The 23,439-nt window shown below is 40.7% G+C and overlaps 1 protein-coding gene across 7 annotated transcripts; it reads right to left on the bottom strand.

Moving 5' to 3' along the window:
* Positions 1-1,053: 1,053 nt before the first annotated feature.
* LITAF (lipopolysaccharide induced TNF factor) lies at positions 1,054-22,953 on the bottom strand. Of its 7 annotated transcripts, XM_067306370.1 has the most exons (7): positions 22,481-22,953; positions 22,026-22,099; positions 17,353-17,795; positions 5,335-5,456; positions 3,388-3,570; positions 2,830-2,986; positions 1,054-2,508 (listed from the first exon to the last, which is right to left on the bottom strand). In XM_067306370.1, the coding sequence occupies exons 5-7, from the start codon at positions 3,563-3,565 to the stop codon at positions 2,400-2,402; spliced, it is 444 nt and encodes a 147-aa protein (XP_067162471.1). In that variant the 5' UTR covers positions 3,566-3,570; positions 5,335-5,456; positions 17,353-17,795; positions 22,026-22,099; positions 22,481-22,953; the 3' UTR covers positions 1,054-2,399. The 7 variants fall into 7 exon arrangements, with proteins under 7 accessions (XP_067162471.1, XP_013795659.1, XP_013795661.1 ...); XM_013940205.2 differs by lacking the exon at positions 22,481-22,953 and having other exon boundaries at positions 22,026-22,241; XM_013940207.2 differs by lacking the exons at positions 5,335-5,456; positions 22,481-22,953 and having other exon boundaries at positions 22,026-22,242.
* Positions 22,954-23,439: the final 486 nt, after the last annotated feature.

Consider the following 23,439-nt stretch of genomic DNA (forward strand, 5'->3'; position numbering starts at 1 on the left):
GGCTTTGTATTTACAGAAATTTAAGACATAGAAGGGGCAGCTGAAAGTTTTGGCAGATTGCTTAATTAGATGGAGTAGCCACCCACATTACATGTCTTATTCTCATTCCATAAGAGGAATTAAAAGAGATGCAACAGACTGCCCATAAAACAAAAAAAAACCCACATAATTATTTACTCTGTCAGTGTTCTTTCTGCACTGTGGCGCTATCACCTCAGATTTTCCAAGCATCACTTTGTAAAAAACAGGGGGACTAAGGGAATAACAATTTGAAGACTTATTCACCAAATGAACAGAAGGTAGTATTGTCCAAAGCAGACTGATATGGCTACAGAAAGAACTTAAAATCCTCCCATCATGCAAGAAAATGTTTAGAAACATTGCATGCTTCATTGTTTCTTTCTGTCTTGCTCTGACAATAAACTGGCAGACAGTACTTCTGTGAAATCCAGGGGAAAAAAAAGTATTGCTTTACAGCAATGCATATGACCTTCATAAGTTAGGATCAGTGCCTGTTTCATTAGAGTAGAAAAAGCCTATCAGCCTGTCAATAATATGATCTCTGCATTTAAAACTGGATTACAGCTTCAGACCTCTTATCCTGCAGAATATCCCACAACAACTGACCTGGCCAAACCTCCCAAGTTCAACGGAGCAGCATGGTGCTTAAAGAGCACCAAGAGCATTACTGTGCTGCTGTCGGTGTTAACTGCAGCAGCCAGGAACGCGAGCTAGCCCTGGGTACTCAAGCCCCACAGCTACACAGCTACCAGCTTTTTATCTCCGTTATTCTCTTGCCAGTTAGCAGCTACTAACGTAAATTCTTTGTGTTACAGAGAGATACCGGATCAGAAACTTTTTCCAAATATGCACAGAAGCTCTTAAAACCACTTGCAGACTGATCCACAAAAAGCAGCTGTTTAGAACAACTAAGTAACAACATGAGCCCTGGAAATGTGTATTTGTGGTCCAGGGAAGTCCTGAATTTCAAACATTAAGTGTTGAAAGACTTTTCAAAAGTTAACTTAAGCCAAATACATATAGGATGCACACTTGGCAAGAACAATAAATGCAATGTTTATTTATTTATTTGTGTTTATTTTAGAGTTTTACCTTTACACAAATTAATACAGTGTTAGAATCATAGCCTATGTTTAAACATCTGACTGCCTTTTCTAGACAGGTATTACTCAATGCATCAAGATGGTATTTGGACCTGGCCTGCTGTTTATATGACATGGTGAAATACTTCAGCCTTCAGAGCCTCATTCCCAAATTTTTGTGATCACTGTCTTAAATGAGTATGTCCAAGTTAAGTTTCTGAAAGCAGAATTTATCTTTCATTCAGAAAAATCAGAGCACAAGTCCAAATACTCATCAGAGAAACTCCTTAACAAACATGTTACCTTCTTAACAAAGAAATAGCAATTAACAAATAGATCAACATGTAAAAGCACAGTTCCTGTATTCATGTTTTGCACGCAAAATTCTAGCCTTAAGAAAAGGCTGAGGTTTGTTTATAATCTATCAGTTTACTTGTAATGTAATGTAAATGTAAAAGGAAGTCTTTCAATGCTATCAGAATTTCCCCTGGGGCAGGGGAAGAAGGGAACTTTTCACAGACTTATAAATTAGCAGTAAAAAAGAAAAAAAAATCTGAAAAAATATCTATAAAAAACTCCTGTATGAACATCTTTACTACAAAGTGGAGATATGACTAGACTCAAAACTGGCAAGGAAATTTAGATACTAGATGGAAACACCATTGGCACAATAACCTGAGTTGACTATTTGGTAAAGCAGCCTTCAAGAAGGAACAAGCCTCAAGGTTTGGTTCTTTTTCACAGAGAAAGTTTTAAAGTGAATTTTAGTGCTCATAAAAGGTGCCCAATTGATAGCATTGGGACCAAATTGCTTCTTTTGCCAAAGAGGGGTGCCTGTCCCAGAGGCGAGCGACCCCCTGCCAGTTTGTTAACAGTGCTGTTGCAAAGGCATCACCACCAAGCATGAGACTGTGGGCGTCTCCTCGGAAGTTCTCCTCTTGGTCTGTGCTGAAGCTGTGAGCAAGCACACCAGCATGCAACATGACCGAGATAACATTAACTGGACCAACTTGTTTTGCATAAAGCAGAAAGGGACAACATTTGGCCGCTACCAACTGGTGCTGAACTAAGTGGCCCATAAAGATTGCGTATCCTTTTTATAGACCTAAGTCAGAGTCCCCATAAGCAAATTCTTATTCAAACATCTAGCAATACACATTCTTTTTTTTTTTTTTTGATTGATTCCAGTGACATGATGCACAGAAACAACCAGAAGTCTCCATGAAGTTTCAGAAAGGGCTTGTACAGGTGCTAATAAACCTCAGCAATCAATCTTTATCAATATTTAAACACTGCCTACAAACGCTTGTAAGAACCAATTAAAGCTTTGCAGTTTGGACAGGAGTGATCCACATCCCGGAGAGCATCAATGCAAAAGGGAATTAAGCAGCAGCCAGCTATACACCTGCAAAGATAAAAGAAACTGTTTTACGACTTCTCACAGATCTCAAGAAGGTAAAATGTATTTCCTACAGAAGCTATCCACAAAACTTAAGTCATGAAGCTTTAGGGAGAACACACATGGCTTGGGGGCCTTCACTCGACTGTTCTAGAGCTGCATCAAGGTCCTGTAGGAGTTGAGCAGATGTGGGCTACTCAAAGCATAAGGTCAGGTCCCAGACAGAATGAGAAAGCAACAAAGCTGTGAAACTGTCAGATCCTTATTACTCCTGAATCTATAAAAGGTAATAGGAGAAATATAAAGTGCAAACGTGAATCAGCTTACCCCAGCAGGCAGAGGCCACCACATGACAGCCAAGCCAACGCTCCTGAGGTGTATGAAAGATGCGTCACTATCACCTTGTTACAGTTAGGGCAGCACATCTGAACCGGGCGGTCATATAATACTACTGGTTGCTGCACATACACAGTCTGAACTGTAACTGAGCAAAGAAACACAGTGTTTACCCAATGTGTAACTAAGGAAGAAAGGAGAGTTAATCAGCTTTCTCTGAACTTGAACCAGCTATTACTCTGAAATACTTGAGGCTCAGGGCAATGAAATAAACAATGACCATGACAAATTACCATGGAATTTCCTAATGGAGGAACACATTGTTTCAGAATAAGTCTGCATTAAAAACTGCAGAAAGCCAAATGCTGTTATTGATACTAGCGTACATTCAAGGCATCATAAGACTTTATTCACCTTATTCCCTTCAAAACTATTTTTTGGTGATTGGGCGACGTCTGTGAGTCATGACCTCTAGATTTCTGCACAGCACCTACTACAGTTGCTTGATGCCTCTTCAACGTGAGGTACAGCAGAGTATTTCAGGCTTACCAGGGTTAGGCACTGGCCCAGGCTGTACAACGTATGGAGGAGGGTTCACTTCCTTTGCATCTGGTCTTTGCCCAGGTTCTGGGGCAGGGTAGGGATAAGGATAGTTAACATTGATTCCTGTTGTCTCCTCATAAGAAGGCGGTGCAGATGGGCAAGGGAAGCCACTAGGAGCAGACATTGTATCTAAAACACAGTGGAGAGAAAGGCATAACAAAATATTTGTTTAGGTAAAGTGGCAACTAAATAGGCTGCATTCAGACAGAGAGCAAGCAGACAACTAGACTAAGATACACACTTATCCACAAAAATGTATTGACTTTTTTTGTTTCTTAAATATTAAATATTAATCTTGATTTTTTTTGTTGTTGCTTCCTACTGTCCTCCTGATCACAGGACAGGGTTTAAACAAAACAAAACAAAAAAACCCCAACCAACCAACAAAACTCCCCCCCCCCCCATTTTCCCACAACTGCTCCTTGCTGAAAATGCTAAAACAGTGAGACTGGGCATCTTTACTAGTATAGGAAGCTAACTAGCAGTCTCTGCCAGCTCTCCAAGAACCATAATTCAGATCCCCCAGCTCCCCTCAAAAAGCAAAAAATATCATGGACCACACAGTGGTAGACAAGTCACAGAAGCCTGCCTGGGGGTGAAGCTCAAATATTTAAAACAGAATATTTATTTCTGCTGTGATCTGAAATGAAGAAATATTTATACTGAAGGAAAAAGAAACCCCAAACAAGTAAGCAGACCAACTCAATTCAAAGTTTTTATAACCCTCAAATATGTTTTATAACTCTCAAATATGTCTAAGTGTTGCCATTTCAATGAGTCTGTTAATGCAACTTTCCTCCACCAATTATTTTATTATTTCATTACAGAATATAAGAATGCCAACCACTGCTCTTTCCCAAAGTGGAAACATGATTGCAGTTTCAGTGCAGACGTCCTCCCTTTCTGCGTTTCTACCAACTTCCTATATTCGCCCCACCAGCTTTGTTCAACACTCCGTCATGACATCAATGCTAATTAAGAATCTCCCTTTTCCTCTTCCTCCTAAGGACTATCAAATCGCTCTATTAGAACCACACTCTATTCTCTTTTGTTCCATGTTTCATTCCTCTGTATACACTTAAGTCTTTCCATTCAACACTATCTGGGTTGAGGAACATGTATTTGGAACATTAATTCTATATGCTTATAGTAATGCAGAAGTTAAAATTAACTAGTACGAATAAAAGGAACAAGAGAAATAGCATGGATGAGTGAAAAAAATGTTAAAAAAATATATATATACATACAACAGTACAGCACTACTCACAAAGCTTGTTGCTTTCTCTCTTTAGCACTGTGAATCCTGTCAAGTGTTGCTAAGTTTTGATACAAATATTCTTATACTGAAGAGTTAAAAGAGCAGCTAAAACAAATGCTTTACTGCAGAATTAAACACACTGATGGCCAGTAATAATTGATCAATGGTAAATGTTTCTCTTCCCCCCCTTCCCCTGCTTTTTTTTTCTCCTTTCCTTTTAAAATAGCAGTGAAGGTGTTTGTCTGGGGTTCTTTCATTAAGGCAGCTTGCTGGATACATGCACTGTCTTGTGCAAGGTCTTCCAGACACCAGCCTAACAATTCTCCCCACATCTGTGCACAGGTGTAGAGCAGCTTATAACTTTAATTGTGGTATGTTTTACAGCTACATTCTTATACAAAATATCATTGAGATAGACATGCCTGGGAAGAAGAGCAACTAACGCATAATACCTGAATGCAGACAGAACAAAAAATTTAAATCAGAAACCAACCCCAGATCACATATGAAATGATATAGCATCTTAAACATTCAAATAGGATAGAAAAGACTCAAATTTCTAACATCTTATTAACTGTAGCCAGTTACATACAGAACAGCAGCAATTTACTAATTCAAAGATAACATAGACTAACCTGACTAAAAAACACCAGCACAATAGGAAGCTGATGGCAGAGGCAGAAACTGCTTCTTAAAGCAGACTTCCAAATGCTGCGCCCAAATAATTCAGAAGGAAAGACTGGTGACGAGTACTTGACTGTAAGAAAAGACAAAGACGACAGACATCAGGGAAGCCAAATGTACCACGAAGTCATCTGCAAGTTGCATATATGCAAACAGAAAACATCAAAACAATCTCAAAGCAAATATACAACACTGCAAGACAACAAGCACATCACACACAAGACTGGGTGTTCTTTCACACTGATACATGAGAAGTTTCCATTTACATCTGGAAGTTTCAGATCCAAATGCCACTACATAAGGAGAACTGAGCAGTTCTATCTTCTGTACCCAGGCTCTCACTACTCTTTTGCTTCCAGCTTCTGAAAGTGCGTTTGATAAGACAAATACCACTGGCTTTAGCTACCCACCCCATTCCATTCTTCCGCTCTCAGTCAAAAGCCTCTTGTGTTTCAGGTGCACAGTCAGGCGGCTGTTGACTCACTGTGCCCAGGAGGGGACACACCAGCTCCCCGCCATGTTTTTCCTTTTGTTCGTTCTCTCAAGAGAAAGAATCACAAGTAATTAGAGGCACCTGCACTTCTCCCAGTCATAAGCATACACTGAGGAGGAACAACATCTGCATGAGGCAAAGCAACCTCCCAGTTCATCCCTTTCTACACATATCTAATGCTCTACACACAGAACAAAGTTGCCATAAATGGAGTGAGAAGGCTGGTAAAAGCTATAGCATTCATAAACCACTCTCTTCAAATGAAACCAGCTCATTAGATTAGTTACTTATGTTAGCTGGAGACCAGGAAGGTGAATTACAAATCCTACAGACAGACTGATGCATGGGTACCCTCCACTCCAACAGAGTGGATATTGCACGTGGCTCTACATCACTTTTATAACTGCACTAAAGCCACATGGATTCTGGGGAACAGAAACCTTTTGAAACTGTTGAACACTGCAAAACTAAATGGTATGTACCAGTTTTTGCTTATAAATTTCAGTTTATTCCAATGCCCAATCCCCCATGTCAATTCCTAAACTATAAACTCATACAACAATTTGAAACCACAAGCAGGGTCTACATTTCCCTCTACCCCCAAAAATTCTCTCTCTACCCAAAACTGATTTAAATACAGCAAGGGAATTTGCAGGCTATACCTCAAAAAAAGCACAACACCAAGCTAAATTTTCCTTTTATCTTGCAATTGGAGAAAGTAATTCCAGTGCATCAGAACTTTTCTGGAAACTCATCTGAGGAACATACTAACCAAGGATTCATTATAAAGCCAAGATTCTTATAGCTTTCCATCACAGGCTCAAGGATTTACACCTGAAGAAAATCAGCCAGGATAAAAATTTGACTTGGAACTAAAAGTAGACTGAAAGGCAGCTGTATATTGCAGTAGGGTTCATCAGGTTTACGTCTCATCAGACAAAAAGAGCTGTCCCATAATATCTATGTAATAAATTAATACTTAGGTTGTGACCTACATAGTTTTTTAAATATATACACAGCCTTCCCTAGTACATCTTCCCACAACACAGCTGAAAAGCTGGGCAGTTTCTTCCGAGTACTAATTCAAATGGCAAATTGTAAAATCTCGTGTAGATGTGGAAGACAGCAATCTTACTCTGACCTTCTTCATCAAGGTGAACACAGACATTACAGGGAAAATAAAGAAGAACGTATGTTTGTAACAGTCCAGAAACTACACAGATATCACTTAACATGCCTGAAACAATAACAGGTTGCCCTGTGATAACCTATTCATGCTACATCTGCCAGATAATATACATTCATGCATTAACTTATGCCATTCTCTTTCCTAGAAGGGGAAATGTAGTCAAGACTCCCTTCCCCCCAAGGGGCAAATTTACTTTTAAGAATAGAAGGGGGCTCTTATCTGTGTCTTGCTCCCAAATAAAGAGAGATGGAAAAAGCCACAGAGCTGCAGCCATGTTCCCCTTCCCTCCTCCCACTCTGTTCATGAGGTGGCTCAGCCAGGGCCAGTCTGGCTCCCACTCCTTTCATGTATCTCCACCTAGTAACAAACACCAAAACTATGAATTGTCCTCTCCATGCCCACATTTTAGTATATATTCATTAACGCTTTTTAAAGCACAGAATGTATTACCCATCTTAGCAGAGATTTTTTGATCATGCCCAGGTCACTTTAGCATGTAGTATAAAATTGCAGCCTTTTTCTGAAGACAGGATGAAAATGCGTATTCTAAGAATGCAGAAAAGTACCTTTTGCACGAGGACAGAGACAGAACTGGGAGAGGGGAAACAAGTCAAAAGTGGAAAGACAGGTCAAATCATTCACGCCTTAACCTACCCTTAGAGATGAATCATTAGGCATCTTTTTTTTTCTTTTAATCTCAGCTGGTATTCTGACCTCCACAACAGTCTAGTAGAAACTGATTCCATAGAAGTACTCAGACAACAGCAACATCATCTCAAGGATAACTGTGGTTAGAAAACATTTCTGCCTCTTATCGGTAGGGCTGTTCAGTTTCTGCACTAACACACCACTGAGCTTATCCGCAGAAAACTAGATGCAATGTTGTCACCAGGAAACTGGAGGAAACAAAACCTGTAGTGTGATCCCTCTTGCTGTGCAGTCAAATCGGAGGCTGGTACCTACCTCTAATTCAGTATAAGACACTGGTTTTACTGAGAATGTAGAATATAGTACCTTACAGAACAATTTTCCTCATTTGAAACCTCCCTTAGCCACTCAGGTAGAGTTCCAAAAGGCTGGTCTTGCTTTTAAACAGCCCCCTTGAAATTCAGTAGTTATGTCTGTATTTGCTTAAAGTATTTTTGAAATTGGAATGTCAGTATAAAGAAAATACATTCTGATTTAAACTAAAACTTTTATGTCAGTTATAAGAAACCTTTATGAAAGATAAATTTAGTTAGCTACGGGAAAGTTTGAACTCGCCACTCCGGCTGTGTACCACTACAGAGTGAGTTCCCAGCCACATCCGTTCACTGGCCACACAGTAGCATAATTACCAGGGTACAAGGGGAGACGGCAAGAACATTCATGTGCGGGCCCACAAGTAGATCACGAAACCAGACCCAACATCTCACCCCATCTGTTTCTACTTTCACAGAATGTCATTCCAAAACTCAGAATCAATACATATGCACTCTCAGCAAGAAGAGTGTAGTTCGTTACAAGAAATGTATTAGGATGACTTGGAAAAAAATACAAAGTTTATTTTTATCTTCCACTGTAAGGAATGTTGCTGAATGTGAGTTTATCTGAATGCATTACATCTGTTTGCTTTTTAGAGAGTTTTTATTGACATGGAACCAAACACCAGCAAAGATGCCATGCAAAAACAGTAAGGGTAGTAAAACGAAGTAAGCCAGCCTACATCTACGTATTCACATGAAGAACAAGGTGGTAAGGTAATTAAGAACAGCATACTTCTTGGAGGAGCATCAGAAGGGAATGTTTTATTAGACTTCTTAACAGTTTTGATTTTTTTCAGGACTTTTATTAAATGACATATTTGTCGAACCAAAAGAATCAAGTCACGTGCAAAGTCATTCTTGTTTTTGCTGCAAGACAGCAGATCTCAGAGCAGGGACATACTAGCTTCTATGCATGATGAAGAAGAACACAGTGCTGCAAACCCTCCGTTGGGAACAGCGTAGGGGAAATGGGGCTGGAAGGAGGCAGTACAATAGCACTGAGTATGAGGGGATTCAGCTGAGGAAGGGCGCAAGCATCACACAGGAAAAAAAAGCAGAAGAGGCATACGGCTGCCAGGAGCATGATAGCCAAACCCCCGTCTCCCTGCCATTGCCACCCAAACCTGAAAGCTCGCAGCTTGTCTGAGAAACTCCTGCCAGCCACTGGACCCTTCTGCTCCACCTCCAGCCTGGCCACCTTCTCCTGGCTATAATCTCCTTCACACATCTCCCCACGCCGCTCCCCGGTGTTACTCCAGGAATATACATACCCCAAGTTGAAAGACATTACGTAAGCTGCTCTCAAAGAGCAGAGGGCAGCACAGACTGCATTTTGGGGGCAGGGGGTGGAAAAGCAACAAGGAAAAAAAAATCTTTGGCACCAAAAAAAAGGGGGGGATTGATTTGCTCATTGTTACACATTTGTTACTAGGGCAGCAAGTTGCTGGCCATGCACCAGCGTGCCACCTGACCTACGTCTAGGAAAGCACCACCGGGAATACCTGCACAATCTGCAGTGACGCACACAAAGGCAAAGAATGGATTAGTCAGAAGGAAGCAGAGCTACGACGGGACAATATTTACGAGAAGGAAACAAAAGGCATGACAAATGAGCCAGATAACTAACACAGAACTTCCCCATAGGAACCATAGCTGGCTGTACATAACTCCGTAATGAGAAAAGAAATAGGAAACGCAGAGCCAAAACGGAACACAAAGGGCCCTGAACAACTTGATCTACGTTGGTCCGGAACAGGGGGTTGGTCCAAACAACCTCCAGGGATCCCTTCCAACCCAAATTACTCTCTAATAATCCAGAAAATATAAGTTAGGTCGCTGTATTAGGAAAAAATTACAAAGGCCCAGTTCTGTTTTTACCCATACATTAAAGACTAACTAATTAAAAACAAATAACTAAATTATGACAAAACTGAAGCAAGAGCAGAATCATCTTCAGCTATAAAGAAAACAAACTCAGTTTGCTTTAAGGACTTTCTCACTGAGGACTGTTCTCAAGAAAACTGCCTTAATTACTGGGCTGCCCCATTGCTGCCAGCTTGGTTGCAAGCAGGTCAGCGAGGCACTAATTCATCCCAATGCACACAGCCCAGCAGCAACAACAGGAACTGTAGCAGCTATTAAAAACTCCTTCTGCCCCAAGTACTATTGTAAACCTAGCGAAATGCAGATTCTGGATCAGTATTTTGATACAAAAAGGAAACTCTGTTCTACTAGTGGACCTGACTTCTTTCCATACTTCACAAGGCATAATGCAAATAACACAGGACTTTCAGACTGTTTTAAGATAAGTTTGATTTTCTTGCTTCACTATTTTCTGCGAGATAATCTGGAAACTCAGTCTGCCATGGTTAGAAACTCTGTATTAAGTTTTAGCTTCAGCTCATAACCAAATACTCGCGTCTACATTATCCTGCAAGTAGTTCTTTGACTATTTATATATCTTAATATTTATCCCATATACTTCTACGAGTAACTTCTTAGCTAGAGTTCGCAGCTATCAACTCCTGTTTGGTAAATGTATACCAGTTTTATAGTGTTCATATTGCCACCTCACCCTTCCTGTCTTCATCTGCCTGTGTCAACAGTGCTGCACCTCAAGACCACCCATCTTCTCTTTTTTATGCACTATCAGGTAGTGCTTGGGCAATAATCCAACAGCTATCACGCACAGGCAAAGGAGTGAGCACGGAGCTCACAGTTATGCAGCCCGTCACCCTCAGTATCTCTGCAGTCATTCGGGTCAATTCCTCTGCTGAAGTTAGTAGCCACACTTACTTTTCTTATCATATCTACCACCTACACATGTCCACATACCAAGAAGAAGAAAAAATAAAATTGTTGCTGGCTCCTGCTCTATTAAACTATTTATTTTATTTATTAAACTATTTATTAAGATCTGCCTCCCCGTCTCAGTCCAAAATCTCTCACAGAATCACAGAATCGCTGAGGTTGGAAGGGACCTCTGGAGATCATCTAGTCCAACCCCCCTGCTCAAGCAGGGTCGCCTAGAGCACATTGCACAGGATTGCATCCAGGCGGGTTTTGAATATCTCCAGAGAAGGAGACTCCACAACCTCTCTGGGCAACCTGTTCCAGTGTGCTGGAAGCCATTAAGCCTTCAACGACAAGCCTAAAGCTCTGTACGCACATCTCCAGATTGCAAACTATGAGGAAAATAAATGCTAGAGCTCAAAATTTCTAAGCAACAGAAACAAGTTCACTTGTAATCCATGACTGCATTTCTCTAACCAAAGACAATTCCTGTACAAATTTCCACTGTCATTCTTCAAATTTTTATACCAGGCCTCAGGAAGCATCTCTTGATTTTTCACCTTTTCCAACCTTGTCTCTCACGTCAAAAAGCCCTTTCAAAAACTGAAAGATGCCTAAAGAGAACTTAGCAGCTGCCAAAGAGCAAACAAACAGAATTTCAGGCTTATATATTATTTGACTAGTGCTGGAGAGTCTGTCAATTAATGCAAAGTATATGCAAGACTCACTGCACAAGCTTCCTTCACAATTACAGAAGTCTCTTCTTCCTTCTTGGAATGCAGAAAAAGAAAAATCTCCGGAATACTGCTGATTACGTTGCTTATATGACATAGCTTTCAGCAGGACTTCAGCAAAACTCACAAAAAATTCTATGAAGAACTTGTCATGAGCTTGTTCACTGCTCTAGCTTACACAGGACTAACAAACTAATCTGCATTGGAATCACAGTAATACATCCGTAAACCTCAGCAATGTTTATGCATATCAGCAGTCCCTCGGTGTTCCCATTTGAACAAGCAGAAATGCAGAAAGGCTAATTAGAAAGGGAGCTGGGTGTTTAGTCCAGTTTGGAACTAGAAGCAGCAGCATAGCTAGGACAGACAGCGGTCCTGGCATGGACGGACAAACGCGGCTGCAGGTGCACTGTATGCACAAACAGCAGTTGTGGCAAACCGTAATTTCCCTGAAGACAGGCATGGTTCTTGGCGGTTTCACAGAATTATCATACTAGCACTACGACTTGGACAAGTGGAAGAAAGGGAAAAAGAAAGCAATCAAAGATGACTAAACTCAGTAGGTTTTTGAAAATATTTACTTATTAAAGTAATTACCACATATTCCAAAACTACATTTTTAAAAGCCACTGAGCTCCTGTTTTCTTCAGAAAAAAAAGGTTTCCCCTGGTGACTAAAACACAGACTTGAATGCTTATTTGCCCTTAACGACAGTTACTTCTGCTGTACAGACACTGTAAAATTGAAGACAATAATCATCTCTGCTTTATTGAAGAACAACTTCTAAAAAAATCTACACCCTTTAGTAGAATTCAAAATGGTAACTAACCAAGGTCATAATTTCCAGCACAAACAGTTCTAGTCTTGATATTTATGTTCAGTACTTATTTTAAAATGATGTTGCATTTTTCATTTCTTGCCACTAGTTTTGGACAGCTGGTTCTATTTAAAAATGACTTTTTTCTTTTTTTTTAAGACATCTAAACAGGTCTCAGGTCTTCAGCACACTTGGCAGCATCACTGGCATTACGACCACCTCTCTTCTTCCCCCTTTTTTTTTTTTTTTTTTTTTAAGAAGTTGTGATTCTGAAGCACAGATGACTTTATCTGTATCAAGTGCCACAGAAAGCAATGGTACAAAAATAAAACCAAGTATCAGTCCCTTTAAGTTACCTATCAAAACAGAAGTTCTTTAAGAAAGCCCAGAATGACATGAGGATTACAAAGCAACGTCTTCAGAATATTCAGTATTGTGGAGGCAAACCCCAACTTACTTTTCAACAGTTTTGCTACTGTCCCTTCTGCTTTAAATGTCAACTTTGAACAGGTATTTGAACTGTTACTGCATATACCCACAGCAAACACACATCTCACAATCCTGGGCAGTAGGTAAAGTTTAGCCTGGGGACATGGGAAAGAGAAGGTAATAACCCACCTACTTGGTATAAAAAAAGAACCAGGAAAGAATAGCTTGCAAAAGCAGATTTCCTAACACAGACTGGCCAAGAAAATATACTGTTGTCTTTCCCTCACTCTTTATCTCTTGCTAAGATTTGACATGATTTAACCTGTTTGTACAATTCCTATTCAGTCGTCTTCCCTAGAAATACCAGACTGTTCTTCAACAACACTGATAATTACAGGGGCTCCGTTCACAGCAGAGTTTAGGACAACCGCTGTTCAGCAGCACCTGGAATTTAACGCAGATTGAAGGCTATTTTTTTTTAAACAAGCAGGCAGGATATACAGGTTTATCAGTGCACTCAGGATTTTTTCAGAGCGTAGCAATAACCCGGTATTTGTTCAGGTCACCATCTTGGTTATCTGAACTCAGGATAGTAACTTTTCCTTCTTTTCCAACCTGCTGAGAAATGTTACGTTAAAGTTGTGCGAATTTCTCAGAAGTTTGTGGAACAATAAAACTCAGTAACAATAATTAAATAAATAAATGAACGGGCTTTTGTACATGATTATTTTAAAAAGACAGCCAATGCCACGGTGGCCATAAAGAGTTTTATACTGGTGCAACAGGCCTCGCGCTACGCGCTCCGGCCTCCTTAGCAGAGAAGGTCACAGGCGCTAAACACGTTACGTCGCTACCGAGGAACCGACCCCGCAGAGCCCCGCTCGGGGCCGGGCGGCCGGGCGGGAGAACCGCGGCTCCCGCTGCTCCCGCACACAGCTGCTCCGCGAGGAAAGCGGCGCCTCCGGCCCGGCGCCCGCCCTGCCCCGAGCAACGCGCCGCGCCGCACCGCACGTCGCCGCTGCCACGGCCCGAGCGGCGCGGAGACCCGCGCAGCCCCTCCGCGGGCCGCGCCGCGCCGCGCAGTGCCGGGGGCCCCGGCTCGGCTCGGTCCGGCCCTGCCCGGCCCCGCCGCACGGGCGGGAGCGGCGGGCCCGGCCCGGCCCGACCCGGCGGCAAGGCCGGCCCCCCCCGGCCCCCCCGCCGCCGCCGCCGGGGGTCGGGCCCGGCCTTGCCCGTCCGCGCAGCCCTTACCGCCCGCCGCTCTCCTCCGCTCGCCCCTCGAGTGCCGCCGGGCGCCCCGTCCGGACCCGTCCCGTCCCGCCCCCACCCCCGCTCTCTCCTCCCCTCCCCTTCCCCGAAGGGCCGGTCGCGCCCCCGCCGCCCCCGCGCAGCTGCGGGAACAGGGGCTGCGGGACGCGTCGCCTCGCGGACAAGCCGGCAGCTCCCGCCGAGGGCCTCGTACGTGGATTTATAAATTAAAGTAAGGTCTTCACTTTGCGGTAAGCAGCAGAACCGGACTCCACATTTCGTAGCACTGGTGAAAAAAATCCTTCCCCTAATTCTGCAGCATGCTGGATGTTACCAAGATCAGTTATGTCAGACACACTGGATGCAACAAAACATAAATAAAATGATTGGAGAAACCTCCAAATCAGTGATTTTCAACCAGTTTCCTTACAGGTGATTAATCAGATTCAGTCTGGAAACTCTATAGTGGGTATGTCACTCCTTCAAAAATATGTACCACGATACAACAAAAAATGAATTACTGGCTAGGTCCATAAAAGGAACTCGAGTACTGCTTGACCCGCTGTAATTTAAATGAACCAGTTGATGAGACCTATTATTTAAATGCTTTAGTCTACTTTGGACTGGAAGGAGTCAGGCAGCATTCACACTCCCAGAGAGACCGGTAACCTCCAGGGCGCAGAAGGCAACCCGCCTGGGGCCGGCTCAGCAGCGATGCCAAGTTACGCCTCCCGGATGCAAGTATCTAAACTCGGTTAAAGTCCTGTTTTGTGTTTAAACCCCTTCTTGGACTTAGCCCTAAGAAACAGCTATAAAGCTCCAGTTCAAACCCATCTCAGAGCCAGGATTCAAATGTCATCAAACAAAAGGTGATCTTATTCCACATGACAGTAAGTCCAACAGTAAACTCCACAATCAGATTAGTCCATTGAATTGTCTACAGGTACACTCAGGATTTTCATCAGCTGTTTTCAGCTGTCTTTCATCAACTAAAGACATTCATGTTCTTAATGAAGAATGTTGCTCTTCTAAATTTTATAAATATAATTTGTTTTAAAAAAAAAAAAGAGAAGGAAAAGGCTGCATTGCAATTTTGGAAGCTTTAAGTAGGTGCAAATGCAGTATCTTATAACTAAGAGAGCTCCCCCTGCTTCCGGTGGCATGATGTGCTGAACAGCCTGACCCTCTATGTTGGGCTGTCCCGCTTGTCACCACCCTGCTCGCCTGTAGCCAACTGAATTATCCAAGAAACGCTTCAGCATGGAAACATACGTGTATGTTGTATGTCTTGTCATCACACTAATTGCACATATTTTATTACAGGACACCAGTAGATGTCAGTTTAACCCCAAAAATAAATGTGGAATGCCTTTGTGTACATGCTTTTGGTTTTACTACAGTGTTTCCACCAAAAAAACTAAATGAAGCTTAGAAGTTGATGTACATTTAAAAGCCTGTTAGCCATATTTTACACACTGTAATATGCCCTCAGTGTGCAAAATAAGAAAAGAAAACAAGTTTTAATTTTTTCCTGCCTGAGAAGTGCTGGAACAGCACACATACAAATCCTTTTGCAGTCATTTTGCACATACTCATTTGTTGTGGCTGGAAAAGATTTTCCATGAGTTTTAATCATTTCAGTAATGCTAGGCATTTAAAGAAAGTGGTGCTAGAATGCAGTTTCAGACCAGTAATCAACGTAAGTCCACAGATTTACGGACAAAGCAGGCAGATGACATTGAGTCAAATAATCTAAAAAACTGTTTTTCTTCAGTGTTGCAATGGCTGACTCAAGTTGCAAAGCAAACAGAACAAGCATTGCAACACAATGTGAACAGTTAGTATACGAAAATACAACCAGTCATTCTGGTATTGTAATTGCCATTCAATATACTGACCTACAGAAACAGGAAAAATTTAAGCCACTGATAAGTTTGGTTTGCATAATAAAAATATTTTAAGAGAGAAACAGCTTAAGTTTGATGGGATTAAAAAAAAAAAAGTGCCATCTAGAAGTTTAACACTGAGGACAGCAAATATTTTGGAAGATTTGTATTCAAAGTGATGCAATAACTAACAGAAATTCCAAATGATCCTTCCTACATCATTCATTGCTGCAAGCATCAGTTGGCTGAAGAAAATCTACTTCAATGTCCCAAGGGCAAGAACTTCCAGATGGGATCAATACCGATGAAGAATAAATTACTTACACTTATGATGTCAGATGATATGGTCATCACTTAATCAAATTCAGTGTCTGCCAATGGGAAACGCTGACTGCCTGAGAATGCACGACATAATTCTGTAGGCGCGTGCCAAGGTAAAGAGCTCTGCTACTGTAATTAAGCTACTAGAGCTACTGGCTTTGCTAATTCTAAATCTTTTCTATGAATTCTCAAACTAAATTCTTTTTAATGTACTTTTGTGCATAGCATTGATATAAATCCTCTCCAGTTTTGTTAACATTTTATGTAATTATTAAAATGAGGCAATATAATTTCTTCCCATCTTGCCCCTTTTTCCCATCTCTGTTACCAGATACTGTTCTGTGAGGTTTGTTACTGCTAAAGAATGTGGATAAAAAATCTTTTAGGAAATAAAACAAGTTGACCAAATTTAATTGTACAAATTTATCAAAATAATCAGTGTATAGAATGCTCAGGTTTTTCTTACACTTTTCTATCACTAGACAATATCGATTTTTATATACTTAATTTGAGTATTAAAATGCTAATTATGGAATGATAGACTTCTTCAAGTTTAGGAAACTTTTACTCCAAATCATTCCCTGCATTATGAGAATGAAAACATCAGATGTAAAGAGCTTTTAAATCAAATTGAAAAAAGCATAGTAGAAACCTATGTTCAGGGGTCAAGGCCCAGAAAATTGAAGATGAATGTCTTGTTTTTCATTTCAACAGTGAGATGACGAACCACTGGAAAAAAGTGACAGAGAAAGCAATAGATTCTACATCATTTAATTACCTACAAACTTGGATGACCTTCTGGAAAATATATTTAAGACAAACCCAAATTATTATAAGCCATATACGTCACCCATGTTATGTAACACATCCAATTGGTAAGCTAACGATCCCATCTAATTTAAAAGAATAAAGTATTAATTTAAACATTACAGTAGCACAAATTGCTATTATGTCATTTGATTTCTAGTGACTTTGGTCAAACTTTGCTTCCTTAAAGTTGACCTGCATTTTAACTAATAATGAAATACACATACCGTCAATGCCACAGGCACAATGTTCTGTTCTACAGCTCCAAGATAAAAATGAAGATGTTCTGCTGCCTCTTCAGCTAACAGCAATAGATCTTCAGTGGAGATTTGCCTCTCATGTCACATGTTAACTTGCATTGTCATAGAGGTTTGAGGTTCAAGCTTCAAAGCTGAAAATATGATACGTCAGTAGACAACAGACATCCCACATTGCAGTATAAGGTGAATATTCATGTTGATGAGATGTCTCTGAAGCACTAATAATACTTAGCTGTAGTTAGCTGGGCATATGGCTAGGCTAGATGAGGTGCCGTTACCTACACAGCTCCTACATAGTGAGCTGGAGCCTGGAAACAGGAAGCTTGGCCACCCAGGAAAAGCCTCTGCAGTTTAGCGTGGGGCTGTTCGCTGCAAACAGGCAATGGAACAAGTGGGTCTGAAGCTGCATGCTGGTCAACAGGAAAAAACACATATTAGTCACAGCTGTAAACTCATTCACAGTTTGTGAGGCACTGTGGATTTATTAAGGTGGTATCTGTATATACATACTTGTATATACAAACTTTCTTATCCCTACTAAAGCACCATCAAGCATCCTCAGCATCCAATGCAACAGTATTGCTGTCCTGGCTGAGGTTCTGAATGCAAAAGGCACATGGTAGAAAACTACAGTGTCCCCTTACCTAATTCAATGTTCATTTATACAGTGCTTTTAATGTTAGAGTCTTGGAGAGGCCAAGACTTAAAAAAGCAGTTTCACTGCTCAGCATAACTAGAAGGAGTATCTGCTTCCACTAGAACCAACTTGGCTAATGCAGAAGCTGAAAGCAATTCCTTGTTCCACAAACCACTTTCAGTACTGCACCATGGAATGACTTATAAATGATTTCTGCTGCATCTACAGAGCAAGTTATATTGACAATTGCTGGGAAATAGAGTGAGTTTAAGTTACAACAAAAATAGAAGGATCATGCTAACCTAATTTCTGTAAATGTACTGGGTATACAATAATGGTATCTTTTTTAAAATACGAAGAAAACTTCGTCATTTACAAATAACCTATTTGTATTTCTCTCTGGATCTTCTAATCATCCTTTATCGGATGGAATTTGTATACAAACAATGTTATTCATTTGCTATGTAGTGTTGAGAAACTAGAAGACATGACTCAGGGAAAAAGGAAAAAAAAACAACCCCCCCCCAACCACTTATATCCACATTTTCTCTCTTCTGAAAGCATTCTCCAGACTATGGAATGAATTAATCTTATTCTGAATACAGACAAGTACCTCTTGGAAAGCTGTTCTGTCCCCAAGACTGCAAACAGAGCAGAATTGTCCCAAAGCAGTTAGAGAAAAGGAATGAAAAACAGATCTCCAAAATGCTGTTCATGGTTCTGCCCCTCTGTTACCTTGGGAAAAATGTGGATAATAGTTTCCCCTTCACAGCTACTGTGATGCTTTAATTAGGGCATAAAGTACTGGGGTGCTACATATGAACCACTTCAGCAGTAGAATTCTTCAGAAGTTTGAATATTCATAATAGACCTAGCCAGGAACAATTACCAGAACAATACTTGAGTTTGAGGGTGGTATCTACAAAAACAGTCCCAGCCTTTCTTCTTGTATTGCTTAATTAGATAAGGCTTCCGAAAAAGTAGTCCAGTGTGGCAGGAACTAAACACCAGCTTAAAAAAATTTTTTTCTAAAAGTCAACCTGCATCCAACTCATTAGGTATCTCCACGTTATACTTCAAAGTTCCCAAGATGTTTTCAGTGTTGTTATGTGCAGGCACAGAAATGTCCTGGCTTGAGATGCTGATGTGGTGCCTGTCTAAGCTTCATGGTGATTTAGAAACAAGGTAGCCATGATTCCTGCTGAATATCCCTACAGTGTGTCCTTTCTTGGTTGCATGTAGGCTTTTATTAATAGACTCTGGTTAGGTTAGCATTACATCTCAATAGCAGAAATCAATGCGTAGGTATTAATAAGGTGCTAACTGCTGCTTCGTCCAAGTAATTAAAATGATTTGAAAATTATTTGAAACATACACATATATATATAAAAGTAAATATTGCTTCACTCTATAGATAGATATCGATTCACTATATTTTTTCATTACGTGTGTATATGTGTGTATATATATACACGCATATTTATATACATACACACACACACATATATATATAGTGAGTATAGTGCAGCATATAGTGAATAAATCTTTCCCAAACAAAGCTTCAAAAAATTTGGGCTGCCCTGGTAATAAACCATTATGGGCTTCAGGGAATCAATCATCCCTTCCCTCAGCTGCAGGGCATTCAGTACAAATTCAGTCTATTGACCTGAATTAACCAGCAGTTTGCAAAATAGCAAGTTGCTTTTCCAAAATCCATTAAACATCATATTGAATCTCATGGCCAATACAACTAATTCATTTTGCTTCCAAATGTCTGTGGAAATAAGAAGCAAAATGAACATTTATAGAAACCTCATCTGAATTCCAATCAATTCTCCTTATGTGATTAAGGACATAAAAGTGGAATTTGAAGTGACTGGGTTTCATAATAGGACTTCTCTAGTCACATAGAACAGAACATTCGCATTCTGGGTAGTTTTGATCAGGAAGGAAGAGGATAGTGTCATCGTGTTTTGTTTTTAACTATGTACACATTTAGGCCAGAACCAGGGCTTAGTGGTTTCATAAAACAAAGACTGAGAGAGCATATTAGGTGATTTAGTAAATATTAACAAAATTCAGCCAACTGCTTCATAAGTCAAGTTAATGAGGGACAGACAAAGGCTCTGTTTTGAAGGAATAGTGTTTCCATGTAATATTTCTGTCTACTCTAAAGCAGCTCAGTTGACTTCAGTGCTGGAGAAATTTATTTCAACTTGAGTTAACCAGAGAGTGCCCGACGCAGGCTAAACATAGCAGGCATGGATCACTGCATTCCCACCACTGCTCTTGCTCACGGTCACAGCCAGCCCAGACGACTCTCTGCTGTCTCCTTTCCTGAGACATCCACGATGCAACTTGCACTTTCCTGACAGACCAGCTCTCTCGAATCAGAAGCCAGCCTTGCTCATTTGGGTCATCCCTACCAGAATTACTTGATGGGGATCAAAATTATTATGTAAAAATAGAAGTAACATAAATTGATTTTCTTTACAAACTTTTTTTCTGTCTCTACTTGTGCAACTGCTTTTTCAGACAGCATACTAATGACCCTCTGCGTTATTTTTTTTCCCAACTACCTATTAAGAAGTCCATAGATAAAAGTATAATAAACCAAAAATATTCCTTACTACCTTTCCATATGTCAGTAGAAAAAACTCCTAGCATAAAAAGTAAACAAATGCAGATAGTTCATTACTCATACTGTAAATTCATTATTCATCAAGAAATTTTTGCTCTTGGTATTAAAACTATGTAAAAGACTTAAGTTTCATACAGTAGCTCTCCTTACATTCTCTCTTGATCACTGTTTCTCTCAAATTTGTCTACCACAAACAGTTTTCATTTTAAATTAATAAAAAAATCCTTTTTGTTTAGCTAAAAAACAGAGTTCATATTATTCCTGAATTTCTATACTCAGCTTAACCAGCTATGTAATAGATAAGCGGTGGAAAGTCAAAGACAGAATGACAGTAAGAGTTAAACCTACACATTTAAAATGAAGTGATTAAAGTCCTATAATATGGAGATAATCAAACACTGTTAATTCATTCCATTGCTATCACCACAAAATGGTGTGTGTGAGGGGGGGTGTGTTTAAATACAAAACTTTTCTTAGTTCAACAAAAAATTTGCTACCAGGAATAAAGATTCCTTAATACAGCCTGCTATTCAATATGTAATAAAATACAAAACAGTCCCATTCTGAAAATGTAATTGTGCTTAGGGGATGCCTGAAGTGCCCTGTGGTCTGCACAGATGCTAAACTCTGAAGGTTCCTCTCTGTGGTTGCTGGACAGAAGCGTAAAAGCTAAAGTAACCATTTGAGCCTCAAGCTTTTGTTGAGAACAGAGTTTAACAGTTTCACCACCTTCAAAACCCCCTCTACAGTAATTTTTGCACTTTCTAGTCGTATTGTGCAGACAGCTTCAGTTTTATTCTCCAAGCTACTTCTAACAACACATGCCTATAAAAATGTCTACAATAGTTAAAATGAAGTGCTGGCATAATATGCTTCCTCTCATGTAATACTACTAGAAATGATAATCACAAAATATTTCAAAGCTAAAAAAAAAGCAATAATTAACAACTTACAGAGAAAGTTGTTAATGCTGATGACCCTCTGCATCGTTTATGCTTGAGAGCGTTAGCCCTGTTCTGTACAAATACTCTGACACTCACAGGAGCAGTTAACAAGAAGCCTGACATTATAGATGCCAACTGCCTTTGAAAGCACAGTGCAGTTTGTGTAAAACAAGAGCAGAGGGTGGGCTGGACAGCTGCCAGGAAGTGGGTTACTTTAATTGCTAGCTTCCAAACACTTAGCTTATTTTTAAAAAACTGTGATAGAGAGCTTTGAAACGTTGATTTGGGTGTTAGTAACTTCTTTCAACTTAAATTAGCTCTGAATAAACCCTAAGAGTGTGATAGCGGGGGAGCAAAAGGAACAGAGGGCCCAAAAATGCAGCCCTCCTTTCAGAAACTACTCCATGAAGAGAAATACCTCGCGACTGACAGCCTCACTGCACAGCTCCACGTATCGAAGTACAGCTGTTGCTCCATACCGGTACAGAAGTGCTAGGAAAAAAGAAAACCACCCAGACTCAATATGACAGCTAAGTGATGGTTTCAGGTCAGCTCTCAGACACGTTATCTTAACCAAAACCACCTTCTGTCTTGGTTCCCATTTCCTTCCAATTTCTTTTACACTTCCCCTGGTGGGCTTTTGTTCTTTGCGGGTGGGAGGGGGGGAAGGTGCTAGAAGTTAACGAGAAGAAAACAGTGAACTCTCTAAAAGTTTTGAACTTCAGTTGAGTATAAGCTGCCAAAAAATGGTATTCTTAGCCTAAGCCTGCAGGAAGCTCTAGCCCGTCCTGTCCGCAGCCATTCTTGCCCTTCCCGAGGCTCAGCAACCGTCCCGCACGCCCTGGGGCCCGGCGCCCCGAGCCGCCCGCTCACCTGTCTCTCCGGTGGCCTCCGTCTTCTTCCGCCACCTGCTCTGCTGCCGGGCTCCTCACCCCGGGCTCACCCTCGCCCGACGCGCTCCCATGGGGCAGGTGTGAGACTTGGAGGTTTTCCCGGCTGCTGTTCTTCCGTCCATTTGAGACTGCGGTTGCCCATTTTCCTCTACTGCCAGCTGGTAGCGAGGGATTCCCCCTACCTCACAGCCCACCTGTGAGCCAGGCAGCTTTATGGAGGTGAAATTATTTCCCCCCTTTTATTACAGGAAAAGACATTTCTTTTTTCTGCATGTTGGTAATACGTGGGGTAATAAGCTCATGAAGGACTCAAATATTAATGGATTTACTATGTGAAACAGAAATAACATATCAAGTCTGAATGCTGGGGCACAAACTGCAAATGATCCTCCAGGATTGCAATTGGTTGGCAGGATTGGTAAATGAATCCAAAGCTAAATGTTAATATTGCACCGTCCTTCTTTTAGTATTGCTTCCTGCTTAATTGCTATCTCCCATAGTGTTATTTTATCATCATAACAGCTAATTACAGCTGCCAAATTGCAAAATTATTTTGCACTACAACAAAACATTTGAGTACGTGAATCATACCAACTCCCCTAAAAAGCAACAAAGCAACAGGGTGTCAAAAGAGGTAACGTTACATTCGTTTTTCCCAGAACACTTGGCACCTCATGTAACAACTGCAAGCAGGATAATCATTCACTGCCACTGTGGCTCTCTTAATATAAGGAGAAAAGTCAAAAAGAAAATAGTTATGATAGAAAAGCTTCACATTTCTAAGCTGGCAGACCTGTCACAATTTACTCATTCATTATTTAATAGACCCGCTAACTAATACCATCAGAAAATAGAGAGGAAAGTCTTGATTCTCTAACCATTTATCCTTCAAATTCATTTTCCCATCCCCTCAGCAGAGTAAAAACAAACAAAAAAAAG

This window comes from Apteryx mantelli, chromosome 16, assembly GCF_036417845.1.
Source record: "Apteryx mantelli isolate bAptMan1 chromosome 16, bAptMan1.hap1, whole genome shotgun sequence".
Taxonomy (NCBI): domain Eukaryota; kingdom Metazoa; phylum Chordata; class Aves; order Apterygiformes; family Apterygidae; genus Apteryx; species Apteryx mantelli.

Bases quoted from the DNA above. Each gene is read 5' to 3' on its own strand.
- LITAF (XM_067306370.1), bottom strand. From the start codon at position 3,565: ATGTCTGCTCCTAGTGGCTTCCCTTGCCCATCTGCACCGCCTTCTTAT. The intron at 2,987-3,387 runs GTAAGCCTGAAA...TTCTTTGCTCAG, and splicing joins TGGGCCAGTGCCTAACCCTG to TTACAGTTCAGACTGTGTAT. The intron at 2,509-2,829 runs GTAAGCTGATTC...TTATCTTTGCAG, and splicing joins GGTGGCCTCTGCCTGCTGGG to GTGTATAGCTGGCTGCTGCT.